We start from the raw sequence: 14,566 nt of genomic DNA, 5'->3' as shown, positions 1-14,566 counted from the left end.
CATTTTTACAAATATTAAATTAAATGTCACAGCAACATGAGAATTCCTAATTGTATTTGTGCTATCATATTTCAAGAGTTTTGGGGTTTACTCATTAATCCTTATATGCATTTAAAAAAAAATTTCTGTTTCTGTATTTAAGGTTCAAAAAGCTGTACAAGCCAACAGAACTTCCTGTAAATACTTTTAGACAGCTACTTACATCTTGTACTCAGCAAATGCAGAATCAAATGGATGTCGTAGCAAAAGTGTAGCTCTACTGATAGACTCATTGACCTTTTTTGGGGTGGTCCTAAACCAAGGTCCATGCATCTTCTCAAAAAGGCAGCTCTTTTTGTTTATCCCAGGGTAAACCTTGACGTAGCGACATTGGGTTTGTCCTGTGTAATCTGAAATCATAAAAACATGTTGATTTTTTCAACTATTTTTTGGATAAAAGTATCAAACACTGGTGTGTTTGAATTTTTACTAATTATTATTTACTAACAATATTACTATTAATAATATTACTATCTTCCTTAATGTATCTATTTCTCAAAGTTGGTGTGTATGTAGTTCTAACTATAGCTACTACAAACTTGGAATTAAAAAATCTGTATCACGGAGGTTTAGATCTCAGACCCTCCTGTTCACCCCCTGCATACTTAGATATATATAATATGCACATACACTTAGATATATATAATATACATGTATACTTAGATATATGTTTTATACATATATTCTATGTACGTATTTTCAAGAATTTGTGTGTCTGTGTATTCGTGTATCTGTCGTTTCGTATGTCTAGCTATAGCTATTAAAATCTTAGAATTTTAAATTCCACATTATGATTGATTTGAACTCATGGAGTATGCAACCACAAGATTTCAATCCACGCACTCTACCACTGAGCTACACAAGGCGTAATGATCAAAGGCGCTACCATACCGTATGCACATGCTAAACGATGTCTTGTTTGAAATTCTATAATTTAATATTATTAATATTATTATTATATTATATTATTAATGTAATTTAATATAATTTAATTTCTATTTTCTGCTTTTTTGTAAGGTTCAATTGCTATATTCGCTGTCAAGGCCAATCCTTTTCACGTATGCAATTTTAGTATATCCGTAGGAAAAGCCTCGACATTCTCTCACCGCTCGGTCAAACAAAAACAGTATTATATTTCATTTTTACATTTGTACCAGTATCGAGAAGTACCAATATTGTCGTATTCAAAGTTTTAATGAATATAGCTTGAAATTCTGGTGCAACAGTAACTTTTTTATACCCACACACTTCTATGCACGAATTATTATTATTAATTTAACATACTCAGAATTTTTTTTGTTTTCTCAGTTTGTATGGATTGTATCATTACCGAATCATCTTTATTGTAATTGTAGCAAAACAGACTTAGTTTAGCTATTACTTGTTAATTATTTCACATTTACATCTAAACCCTTTTGTAGTTGTTTCATTTTTTTTAATTTCATTTGACCTGCACAAAACATTGTTTTCATGATATGAAGTTTGAAAGTTGCAGTTGTTTGACAAAGTTTGAAAACCTTTACAGTTGTTTTCATTTTTTCTTTAAATTTATTTCAACTACACAACAACTTTTCGCGTGATATGTAGCTTGAAAGTTAAAACGGCAAATGTTGTTATATGTTAAAGACAAATAGATTTTCTGTCTAAAAACTTTTTTATTGCCTGGGCAATGCCAAGTATCACAGCTAGTCTAAAGTCAGTGAGTTTAAAATCTAGGCACTCTACCACTGAGCCATACAAGGCGTAATAAGGTAAGTCATTATCGTATACCGTATAGCATACGCACACGCTAATTATTTTAGCATTGCGCCAATGCGTTACGATGTCTCTGTTAAGAAATATTTTGGGGTCTAAGTATATGCAACACAATGCTTCTTCGTCTTTTATTGTTAGGGCTAATATGTTCTGCCCCACGATATCGACAATAATTAATTTATCTCGAACCTAAATTTTAGCGATTTGGGTACTGATTATATACGTTATTAAAAGATGTACGTTGCTTGCTATGGCAAGTTCAGTCTTATCTGTTATAGTACAAACCAATTCGCAAATGGATAAATGAAAAAATCTTAGTTTGGAGTTTTGCTAAAATACATACTAAAACATCCTTAAAGTAAGCTAAATTAATTTGAGTTAGTTTCAGCGTTTGTGTTAAACATCTGTCTTAAAGATAAGAACTCTCCACGTAGTACATTGTAATGTAATATTATCTTGCTGATCATAACCACAAAATGTGTTAAATTCATTGTAAGTACCTATAGTTACTAAGGTTAACATATTGTTTTGTTACTACTTTTAATGACGATGATTTTTACCAGGAGTTGATTGTTTTAAATAATTACCAGTGGCTTCTATACCACTCTATGTACGTGTTTGGCCTACAATATTTTCTCATGCAAGCAACAGCATGCAAAAATTGGCATGCCAATTTTTACGTGCCAACACTGAAACGAACTAATATAATATACCAAATAATTTTTCATTGTGATCGTAGCAAAGCAGACTATATTTAGCCATTACTTGCTCATGATTTCACATTTACATTTAAACACCTTTACATTTTTATTTTTCCTCTTAATTTATTTTAACGAAACACTTTTTTCAAGTTTTGAAGTTTGAAAGTTACAGTTGTTTGACAAAGTTTAAAAACCTTTACAGTTGTTTTTATTTTTTCTTTTAATTTATTTCAACTCCATTTATTTTCTCATGAGATGTAGTTTAAAAATTAAAATGTCAAATATTGTTACATGTTAAACACAAATAAATTTTTTGCCCAAAGACTTTTTTATTACCCAGCAATGCCGAGTAGTACAGCTAGTATACATATACACTCAGATATATGTAATATACATAATATGAATACATAATATGAATACATAATAACATACATGATATTTATATTACAAGTGGCAGTATTACTAATGTAATACTACATATTACATTAGTAATATATGTATAGTATATATGTACGTATATTTTATATATCTAAGTATACATTATATATTTAGATATGTATGATATACATATTATACTAATTTTTATACCAAGATTTTAATAGCTATAGCAGGACAGACAGATAACAACAGACAACGACGATGTCATACTTTGAGATTTATATATATAGATATATAAAATATCTATAATATACACTATATATATATACACTATATATATATATAGTGTATATATATATATAGTGTATATATATATACACTATATATATATACACTATATATATATATATATATATATATATATATATATATATATATATATATATATATATATATATATATATATACTATATATATATATATTAGAGATGCCCCGATTCTAAATTCACCAGCCGATTCAGATACCGATCCGATATACCGATCCTAATTGAAAAATAATCCGATTCAGATACCGATTCAGATCTTTTGTGTTGCATAGATAGTAGCTCATTTTATTATGCAAATACAAACATAATGCAAAGAAAACATGAATATTATTGTATTTATTTGTTTGCATTTATGGAAAAAAATATATACATATTCACATACTGATATACCGTGCATGTAGTAACAAAACAGTCCATGTTTCTTGTAATTTGTAAATAAAGGTAATTACTGTTAGTGGTACAGTTCTATCTGTAATAACGAAGTCCCTCTTCTATTGTTGGATGAACTGCTGTGTCTGTACAAGTTTAGAGCAAATCAATGTTTCTTTTAAAAACCGTTAGTGATTCAATTATCTCAGTAAGACGTCTCTTTTCTTCCATCATTATCAATGTAGCCGAGCGTTCTGAAGGGGGATTCCCTTGCAACAGATGTTGGAGGACAGGCTACATACCGATACGCCACTGGGGTTACCGTTTTTTGTACAATACAAACGATCCATTGTATCGTCAGGATCAAGAGAGTGATGGATAACTTTATGCGTCGACTGTTAAAATTACTTTCGTAATGCTAGTAAATAGAAATATTACACTGCGTTCTTGTTTCCCACTTTTGTTATCTTGTTCGTGATTGCTTGCAATAAAACCTATCGCTGTAATTGGGAAATACCACACTTTTTGTTTACGTTCTGGCTAAAAAGTTTCCTTTGCTGTGTTGATCAGGCTATAGACATGAAATAAATTGTGTGGCAGGCCTGAAATTCATTAAGTAAAAGTAAGAAGCTTACAGCTGATGATTTTTTATTAGTATAGCAGGCTAAAATACAGTTTTCTGCTAAATGGTTGATCTGTAAAAAGTATCTGTTATATATTCATATTGTAACACGTTCAGGAATAAAGAACCACAGGCTAAATAGACTACTAGAAGTTATAGCTACTGGAAGCTACGGCTTAGACGGCTATTAGGCTACGGCTTAGACGTCTAGGAGACACGTGACCCCCATCGCTATATAGTGACTGGAGATCAAGCTGACGGCCTCTTGTGATCAGGAGTTCACGGTGAGTGCTTTATCGCTCCCCCAGCAATATAACATGGCGTCGTAGGCAGGATTGTTCGGGGAGAATTGTGATCGGTGATACGTTATTATATTGTGGTGTAGTGGTGAATAACTGGTGATATCGGCCATCGATAGTGGTGATACAGTGGTTAGTGATTTTCCGTGGTGTATTTTCTGTGATAAGTGGGAGACACTATACAAGGTGAGTGGTGATTACATTGTTATAGAGGTTTCGAAGGGTGTTCGGAGGTAAGTTTAAGCTATTTTTGAATATGGCTAGAAATTTGAATTTTAATGACTTTCCGAAACTAGTAATTAATAGCGACGATGTTGGTGGATCATGGAAAAATTGGTTAAATGAGTTTGATCTAAGCGTTGAAATGATCACACTGAGATTAGGGGAAGAAAAAGTTACAATAGATGGCGAGGAAGAAACTGTTGATGTATTTAGAGGTAGAATGAAATTAGTATCTTTGTTGAATGCCGTGGGTAAGGCAGGTAGAGCAGCTTTGACATCTTTAGGTTTTGATCAAAAAAGTGCAACTTCTACATACGAGGGTGCCATGGAACTTTTGAAAACTGTTTACGAATCTGAAGAAACTGTTTATGTTAAAACAATGAAGTTTGTAACTGCTAGTCAGGCTATAGGAGAAAATGAAAATGACTATTTATTACGAATTGAAGATTTAAGTAGAAAAATGACTTTTGGAACTGAACATGATGCTTTGAGACAAGAATTTGCTTTAGCTATTGCAGTTAATGGGTTGAGAGAATCTTCTCTTCGATCCCAGCTGATGCAACAAAATGACTTGAATTGGACTAAGTTTTCAGGTATCTTGAGAGCTAAAAAAATAGCTAGAGATTCAGAAAGAACTATGGAAACCGTCAAAGCAGGCAATTTTAATGTGAAATTGGAAGTAGACGCAGTAGAAAACAAATCAGAGGACAAAGATAGTCAGTTTAAATTTGACTCTGATTCAGATAATGAGAAAGAAATGAATAGAGTATCTTCTAGAGACAAATATAAATCTAGAGGGTATGGTAAGGATAGGAAGTCAAGTAAATACGATAAAGACTATAGTAAAGTTAGAAGCTCTAGAGACTATAGTAGTTCATCTAGGGATTCTGTTAGAGAGAGACCACTTGAATGGCGTAGGAGAAGTAGAGACAGGTATTCCCCGAGGAGATATGATGATAGATCTAGCAAAAATTCTAGACGGTATCCATCTCCAGGGGCAGATAAATGCTATGGTTGTGGGGTAAGGGGACATGAAATCAGATTTTGTCCAGAGGTAAGATGCTTTTTTTGTGCTACCAAAGGGCACACAATTAAGGACTGCAAGGTACGTAGGAGTCAAAGGAGAGATAGGTACGAAAGTAGTGGAAGTAGTGAAGGTAGAAGAAGTCCTACTCCCAGAGTAAGGTTTTCTGAGTCTAGTAATAGCAACTGACTAGACGAGAAATTTGTCAGAAATTTATCTGTAAATGGTAAGGATATGGAATTTACTTTTGACACAGGAGCTGATGTGTCCACTATGACTGAGAAAGCTAGTAGAAAGCTTGGTTTGAATTTAAAAGAACCCGAGCAAATTTTGAATAGAGCTGATAGAAATAGATTGAATGTTTTAGGAGTAGCTGATGTAGCTATTAAAAGTACTTACAGAGCTATTGATACTTCTGTTTACATACTTGAAGGTTCTAGAAGAAATCTTTTAGGTATGCCCGAGATTAAGAAGTTGAATTTGTTAGCAGTTATTAATGCTTTGTGTGCTAATGAGTTTGACCCTTTGAAGGAATTTCCTAAGACATTCGAGGGACTAGGAACAATGCCTGGTATTTTTAGTATTGACATAAATAGGAATGCTGAACCCGTTAGATTGTACGCGCCTAGGCCTATTGCAGCAGGCTTGCGTGAAAAAGCTAAAAAAGAAATTGATAAAATGTTGGAAAGTAAGGTTATAGAACCTATAGAAAAAGCAACTGATTGGTGTTCTGGTCTTACCATCGCTCCAAAACAAGGTGGTAAGATTATAATGTGTGTAGATTTGACCAATTTGAATAAATGTGTTAGAAGGGAAGTATATCCTTTACCTAGGATATCAGACATGTTGAGTAAACTGGCAAAAGGAGTTATGTTTTCCAAACTTGATGCTAACTCTGGATTTTGGCAAGTTAGACTTGATAAGAAATGCAAAGAATTGACAACTTTTGTAACCCCATTGGGTAGATTTTGCTTTAAGAGAATGCCTTTTGGGATATCTTCAGCCCCTGAATTTTTTCAGAGGGAAATGGAAAAGATATTGAAAGGCTTAGACGGAATTGTGTGTTTGATGGACGACATTTTAGTTTACGGTAAAACTGTAACCGAACATTGGCAACGTTTACATAAAGTTTTAAATAGAATTGAGAAGTCTGGGATGACTTTGAGGAAAGAAAAATGTGAATTTGGATGTACCGAGGTGAAGTTTTTAGGACATTTGGTTAGCAGTGCTGGTATTAAACCAGACCCAGGTAAGATAAAAGCTATAGTTGAAATGAAGCCTCCGAGGAGCAAAAAGGAGGCCAGGAGATTTACCGGAATGGTTAATTATTTGATGAAGTTTAATAAAAGGTTAGCTGGTTTATGTACTGCGATTTATGGAGTAACGGGTAGTAAATCGGAATGGTATTGGGGTCCTGACCAACAAGAAGCTTTTGAAACTGTCAAGAAAGAAATTTCTAATAGTCCAGTATTATGTACTTTTGAGATAAATGCTAAACATAGAGTTTCTGCTGATGCTAGTAAAAATGCACTAGGTGCAGTTTTGCTGCAGTATAACGAGGAAGGTGCGTGGCAACCTGTAGAATACGCTTCTAGAAAAATGACTGAAACTGAAGGTAGATATGCCATGGTCGAAAAGGAAGCTTTAGCTACGACATGGGCATGTGAGAAGTTTGATTACTATTTAGTTGGTAGAAAATTTGAAATAGAGACGGACCATAAGCCTTTAATTGCGATTTTAGGTGAAAAGGATTTGTCTAAACTACCTGTAAGAGTACAACGTTTTAAGTTAAGACTAATGAGATATGATTATGATATTTTCCACACTCCTGGGAAAGATATGTTCATTGCTGATTTGCTTAGCCGTCCGAACAGTGGTGCTGTTTGTGATGAGGTAAGTAAAGCTGTTTGTAATAAGGTAGAAGCTTATGTTAACTCGATAGTTTCCTCTTCTGCATATGGGGACGTTAAAGAAGAGAAACTAAGAGAAGAGGTTAGTAAAGATTCAGATGCTCTCAAGTGTATAGAGTATTTATATTCTGGTTGGCCATCTGAAATGGATGGTTCTAGTAAAGAACTGATAGGTTTATATGGATCTAGAGAGAGATTAAGTATTTATAATAATATATTGTTATATGACTCTAGGCTGTATATTCCCAAGTCATTAAGACTGCAGTATTTGGAAATTTGTCATGAAGGTCATCAAGGCATAACGAAATGTCGCAGACGAGCCCAGCGTCATTTTTGGTGGCCTGGTTATAGTAAGGAGATTGCAGATTATATAAGTAGATGTAATGTTTGCATTATGCATGGTCAAGTTAAACACCAGCCCATGTATGAAGCAGAAATGCCTTCTAAACCATGGGAGGTGATAGGTTCAGATATACTTGTGTTTGATAACGAATATTATCTGATAGCTATAGACTATTATTCGAAGTGGATAGAATGTCTGCATATAGAATCTCAAACTGCAAGAGAGATAATTCGAGTGCTCAAGTATCTGTTTTCTCGATTTGGTATACCCAATGTTATCAGGTCTGATAATGGAACTTGTTATGCTAGTAAAGAATTTAGAAACTTTGGAGAGAAAATGGGCTTTATTCTAACTACTAGTAGCCCCTGGTATCCTTGTTCTAATGGTTTAGCAGAAAGCGCCGTAAAAATTGTAAAAGGATTATGGGAGAAAAGCCGAGATAAAGATGTGGCTTTGTCTGCGTATAGGACTACACCTTTGGCTTCAGGATATACGCCAAGTGATCTGATTTTTGGTCGAGCTATTAGATCAAACTTGGGCTTCCCTTATGAAAGTGATGTAGACTATGAACTATTTGAAGAAAATGAAATTAGACGTAAAAAGAAAATTAAGAAACGGTGGGATAAAAAGTATAGAGTTTCAAAGTTAGACGAGTTAAAACCTGGCCAAATGGTTTATGTAAAAGCTCCTACAGATGTAGGTTCAAGAGGTATAGTTTTGAGAAAGGATAAATCCCCTGAAAGTTACTGGGTCAATGTAGGCATGAGTGAAATACGCAGAAATAGAAAACATTTGTTTTTGTTGAATTCTGATGACGAGAACACATCGTCTGACTCTTCTGAGGAAAATTGTCTTTCCTTGGATAGCTACTCCTCAAAAGAGGGCAACTCTGAAATAGTAAAAAATGCCAACGGTTTATCTGAAAGTCAGGAGAACATGATCCCTGATTTAGAGATCCTTGAACAAGGGGCGGAAACTCCTGGTGTGGCTGAGCACGTGGAGGAAACTCCTGGTATCAGTGAACACGAGGAGGAAACCTCTGTTGTTGAGAATAGACTCGTTCCAGGAAATAGTAATGATTTGCCTAGAAGAAATTCTAGAAGTAAATTTGTGCCTCTTAGTAAAGAACCTGTTGTCACTAGCTTAGGTCGAGTTAGTAAACCACCTAAGAAATATGGTATGGAATATTATAAATGACCTTGTTTATAGTTTCAGATTGATATCAGACCAATCTTACTTCTCTATCACTTATGAAGAGTGCTGGCGATTCGCCGGGAGGTGGTGGTGCCGAGAGCGGCGGTGCAGGTAGAAACAGGGGTGGAGGTGTGAAGGTGACGAGGGATTCAGAAGGTAACACGGTGTTTAGTAAGCAGAAGGGGTGTGAGTCGGGTAAGAACCAGAGCGAAGGTAAGAAAGAAGTGTACGGTAAGCCAGGTAACATTAAGTGTGTTGTCTGCAAAAGCTTTAGAGACCATTATGCTGCTCAGTGTCCTGGATTTATTTGTTATAATTGTAAAGGTCAAGGACATTTTGCGGTAGATTGCAAGAAGACATTGTGTAGATTTTGTGGGAAGTTAGACCATGGACTTGAAGGATGTACTCTTGGTGGGTCTTCCTATAGAGATATTGCAGCGGGTATTAAGCGTAGGGTAGAGGAGAGTAACAATAGGGGACCGGATTCTAAGTTGAAGAAGCCTAGTTCAAGTTTACCCTTTGTTGCTAAGATGGATAGTTTTGTAGAAGAGATGGAGTCGGAGTCTGTTTCGACCGAGGCTGCCATCGAGCAGAGGAAAGCTATGCTCTTGCATAGGAGGAGACAAGTAGAGGAGCAGTACAAGCGCGCATTGTCTGCTATAGAGAAGGACGAGAGAGAGTTGGAGGAGGAGATTGAGAGTGAGAAGGAGTATAGAGAGGCTCTGTTGCACTTGGCTGCTGTAAAGCAAAAGAGGGCTCAGAGGAGGGGTGCAAGGAGCGCGAGTTCCGTAACGACTACTAGTAAGGAGAGTAAGGTTGAGGAATCCAAAGAGGAGATCCAACCTGAAACCTCCGTTGTGAGAGTAGTCCCTAGTAGAGATGCTAGTTGTGAGGAGAGTAAGGTTGAGGAACCCAAAGAGGAGGTCCAACCTGAAAGTTCCGAAAAGAGTGGCAATGACGACCAGCTTGCTGGTTCTGAGCCAAAAGTTCATAGTGGCAACGACGACCAGCTTGCTGGTTCTGAGCCAAAAGTTCAGAGTGGCAATGACGACCAGCTTGCTGGTTCTGAGCCAAAAGTTCAGAGTGGCAATGACGACCAGCTTGCTGGTTCTGAGCCAAAAGTTTCAGATAACCTGGAGGCAATGGAGGAGGAACATGAGAAGGCCGATTGGTATGGGGATACTGCCAGTATGGAGGAAGGCGATTTGCTAAATGGAGATGAGTTAGATTGAGATGGATTGGGGTGCGATTAAAACTGTTAAATTTGCGATAACTGATGACTGAAGAAAGACGAGTAAGTAAACAGAATATTGGGTGAGTAGAGAGATATTTAACTCATCTTCGAAACGGTAACTATGATTTGAAGCTTTTGTGATTATCTAACCTGCTTGGCTTGATAACCCTGCTTCATTGAATTTAACGCTCCTCTTGAGAGATTATGTGTTCTGCTAACAGTGGTTGCACTTGGGCAAGTTTGAGTATATTGGAATTAGAGTTCGTATTTGGATTTTAGATTAAGCGGTGTAGTCTTGAAAAAAAAGGGCATGTTATATATTCATATTGTAACACGTTCAGGAATAAAGAACCACAGGCTAAATAGACTACTAGAAGTTATAGCTACTGGAAGCTACGGCTTAGATGGCTATTAGGCTACGGCTTAGACGTCTAGGAGACACGTGACCCCCATCGCTATATAGTGACTGGAGATCAAGCTGACGGCCTCTTGTGATCAGGAGTTCACGGTGAGTGCTTTATTGCTCCCCCAGCAATATAACAGTATCGGAAGGTTCAGATTTTTTAAGAAAAGATCGGCCGATACCGATTCAGATACTTGACACTCATATCGGCACCGATACCGATTCCGATACCAAAATCGGGGCAACTCTAATATATATATATACTATATATATATATATATACTATATATATATATATATATATATACTATATATATATATATACACTATATATATATATATATATACACTATATATACACTATATATATATATATACAGATAATGGTTGAGACTTCACTGATATAGTGCTCAAAGTTGTCCACCGAGCCTGTATAAGTACAAAGATGGAAAAAGTTTTTAGCAACAGTTTATTACTTAAAGTTTCATGATGCAAAATGATGTTAAGTTTACACCAATCGTCAGATAAAAAATTGCATGACACAAACACAGAACCAAGAATACACTAAGAACACACACATAGAATGCACTGTTTCTAAGTGCAATCTATGCTTCACTGAGAAGTATTTTATAATTTTCCAACCTCACATGGCTACCCTGAATCAGAAAAGTGATATAGTAACATCCTGTAGACACGTCACCAAATTTTACTTATCTAAAGCTAAGCTCACCAATTAACCAATTTAATAGTTAGGCTTTTTTACTTGATTTGGCCAAGTATTATACACAAGCACTTCACATTAGCATCTGATGATTACTGCATGCAGTATGAAACTTTTAGTCATAAACTGTTGCTAAAAACTTTTTCCATCTTTGTACTTATACAGGCTCGGTGGACAACTTTGAGCACTATATCAGTGAAGTCTCAACCATTATCTGTATATATATATATATATATATATATATATATATATATATATATATATATATATATATATATATATATATATATATGGTTTGCTAGTATGTCCTAGCAAACCAACCAGATATTGTGGTGGTAGACAAGGAGAACAAGAGGGCTACTATAATAGATATAGCAGTACCCAATGACTACAATATAGTCAGCAAAGAAAAAGAAAAGGTAGAGAAATATCTCCCTCTTGGAGAAGAAATTGAAAAATGCTGGAATGTAAGAACAACTGTAATCCCAGTAGTCATTGGGGCACTGGGCGCAATAACACCGGCGCATAAAATGTGGCTTGCCCAAATACCAACAACAATCAACTCAGGTGAGTTGCAGAAAAGTGCGCTATTGGGAACAGCTAAGATCTTGAGGCGAGTGCTCAAACTCCCAGGTCTCTGGTAGGAGACCCGAGTTAGAGCAGAATTTACCACCCATACGGGGTATCTGGGGTGAGGAAACAATATATCATCAATTTTTCGTTACATGCTGTTACAGACAAGCAATCACTTTGTCATTCCCATTTATTAGTCACATTTATCAATGTTTGTGTTTCACTAAACTTACGAGTGATGGATCCCAACCACAAAATCCAATCATTCCCACTTCCTGGAACTCCAGACACAACCTGATGTGGAAATGTCAGTGTTTCCTCTTTTTCTGTCACCTGAAGTACTTTGCATTCTTCATCTGTCACTTGGGTGTTCCAACACACAGATTGGTAAGAGGTTTCTATAGGGTTTACCAAAGGGGCCGGGTTGCCATTTGTAGTTCTACCTTCGGTAACTAAGTAATCTTTAAACATAACAAACAATTGAGAATCTTTATAGCTTTCCAGCTTTATTTTTCAAGTGTGTGTGCTATTAAATCTGTTTGTTTTAAATAATTGTCATTTTTACAATAAAGTTGTTTTCTCTACTAAACTTTGGACTATATTCATAAAAAAACAACTCTCTTGTTAACTTGTTCATATTTGCAAAAGCTCCAGCAAGTATTTTTAAGAATTTTTTACACAATGCTAATAAACTAGATATTTAGCACATTTTTTGACTCTCAGGTTACGCAAACATCTTTAGAGCTATTAGAAAAAAACTTCTTCATTTTGTCATAGCAAAAACTACTAATACAATTATTGTTGACACGTTTTTGGCATAATGAATTCCTTTTAATTTGGAACTGCCCTATCTACCAAAACTCATGACTAAAATTTTTGAAAAATAACTTCTGCTAGCATTAGGCAGTCAGAGTACGATCTGCAAAAAAAAATTACTTATAAAATATAATAAAATTAAATTATAAGAAAATATTTTTAAGCTTAATATAAATTGACAAGTTTGTTATTTACCATTGTGCTTCTATCACAAGAATACCTTTAAAGAATCATTTTATGGTTTTTTATTGTTTTGCAATAGAAACTCGATATCAATAAATCAAATTTAAAGTAGTGTTCGATCAAATGGTAGTATTGTTATTATTCTTGTCACAAGCGAGTTTGAACTATCATATTTCTAGTCTTTATGATAAGAATAAGAGTGATGAGTGACTCCATCGTGTACATAGACCGACTTACGTGTTTATTGTCTTTTTTAATAATAACTAACAAAATAACAATAGCTGCCAGATAACTAGTTTTAATAAGTACCGACACCAAAATTTTGTTAACATTAACACCGTTATAGTTTCTTGATTAACCAAAAGTTTGTTTCTTTATCTAGCTGCTTTGATTTGAAACTACTGCAGCTGTTTTATATATTAGTTTAAACAAAGAAAACATAAACTAACTCTGAAATTGAGCTGGGGTAAGTTCTAGTACTACTGGTACTATAGTTAGATGTTGCTAGTCGTACAACTTGTTGCCTTAATATACTATCGACTTTTTCAAGTGTGAAACAGTTTAATTTGAGACGTCATTGGGAGCTATAACAAAGTTACTTCCTGTTGCGAGGTGCCAAAATGCTACTTCTAAACAAAGACTTTATAGTACTCATAGCATCCTAAGCGTAAAGTGACCTCAAAAGAGTTCAATTATAGCATACCTGGTGCGATGATATATTTTGGTCTTACTGCTTTCACCTGCGGACGAAAGATACAAATGCTGCCATAAACAATTAAGGCAACTCCAATCCAGCAGAAGTTAAAGTGTGTTGCTTTCATTTTGACATATGATCTGTTAAAATAATACGGTGGTAAATATTGAAATAAGAAAAGTGGGTTTGGAGTAATAAATGATGGCTTTGGTATTATATATTTTTGACAATCAAGACACAAACTAGATGTACAAGCCCGAGAATTAAAATAAATGGAATTCTAACAAAACTGAGTATATATACTGTATATATTAACTTGAAATAACTGCAAGAGGCTGACGTGATCACCTATTGACAAATACGGTATTGACATATATATATATATATATATATATATATATATATATATATATATATATATATATATATATATATATATATATGGTTACTCTACTGGTTACTCTACTCTGGTTACTTATATATATATTTTGGTTACTCTATGAAAAATATACCAATACCAAAAAAATCAAATTACCTACAAAGATTAATAGAAATGACCGAGAAGTTAACTCACCGAATGAGATGGAAAGCACATTTTTTCTTAAACCCAAATCAGCAATCAGAACAAAAAGAAACCTATGGATTCAAAACAAAGCAACTGCCATCTTTTATAAAAGAAATGTCAGATTTTGAAAGTAAGATAACAGAAATGATACAAAACATCAAATTCAAGCCATACAACAATGAACTTCAACGAAAA

The 14,566-nt window shown here is 34.7% G+C and overlaps 1 protein-coding gene across 1 annotated transcript in view; it reads right to left on the bottom strand.

Moving 5' to 3' along the window:
- LOC137408694 (uncharacterized) overlaps positions 1 to 13,941 on the bottom strand; it is a 33,116-nt gene extending 19,175 nt beyond the window's left edge. The window contains exons 1-3 of the mRNA XM_068095272.1: positions 13,816 to 13,941; positions 12,347 to 12,574; positions 203 to 389 (exon numbers count right to left, since the gene is read on the bottom strand). Coding sequence (XP_067951373.1) covers positions 203 to 389; positions 12,347 to 12,574; positions 13,816 to 13,933 — 533 coding nt within the window. The 5' untranslated portion in view covers positions 13,934 to 13,941. The remainder of the gene's footprint in view (positions 1 to 202; positions 390 to 12,346; positions 12,575 to 13,815) is intronic.
- Between the last annotated feature and the right edge of the window lie 625 nt (positions 13,942 to 14,566).

This window comes from Watersipora subatra, chromosome 11 (assembly GCF_963576615.1).
Source record: "Watersipora subatra chromosome 11, tzWatSuba1.1, whole genome shotgun sequence".
NCBI lineage: Eukaryota > Metazoa > Bryozoa > Gymnolaemata > Cheilostomatida > Watersiporidae > Watersipora > Watersipora subatra.
The sequence above is the reverse complement of the archived record's forward strand: the minus strand, read 5'-3'. Positions and strand labels throughout refer to the sequence as shown.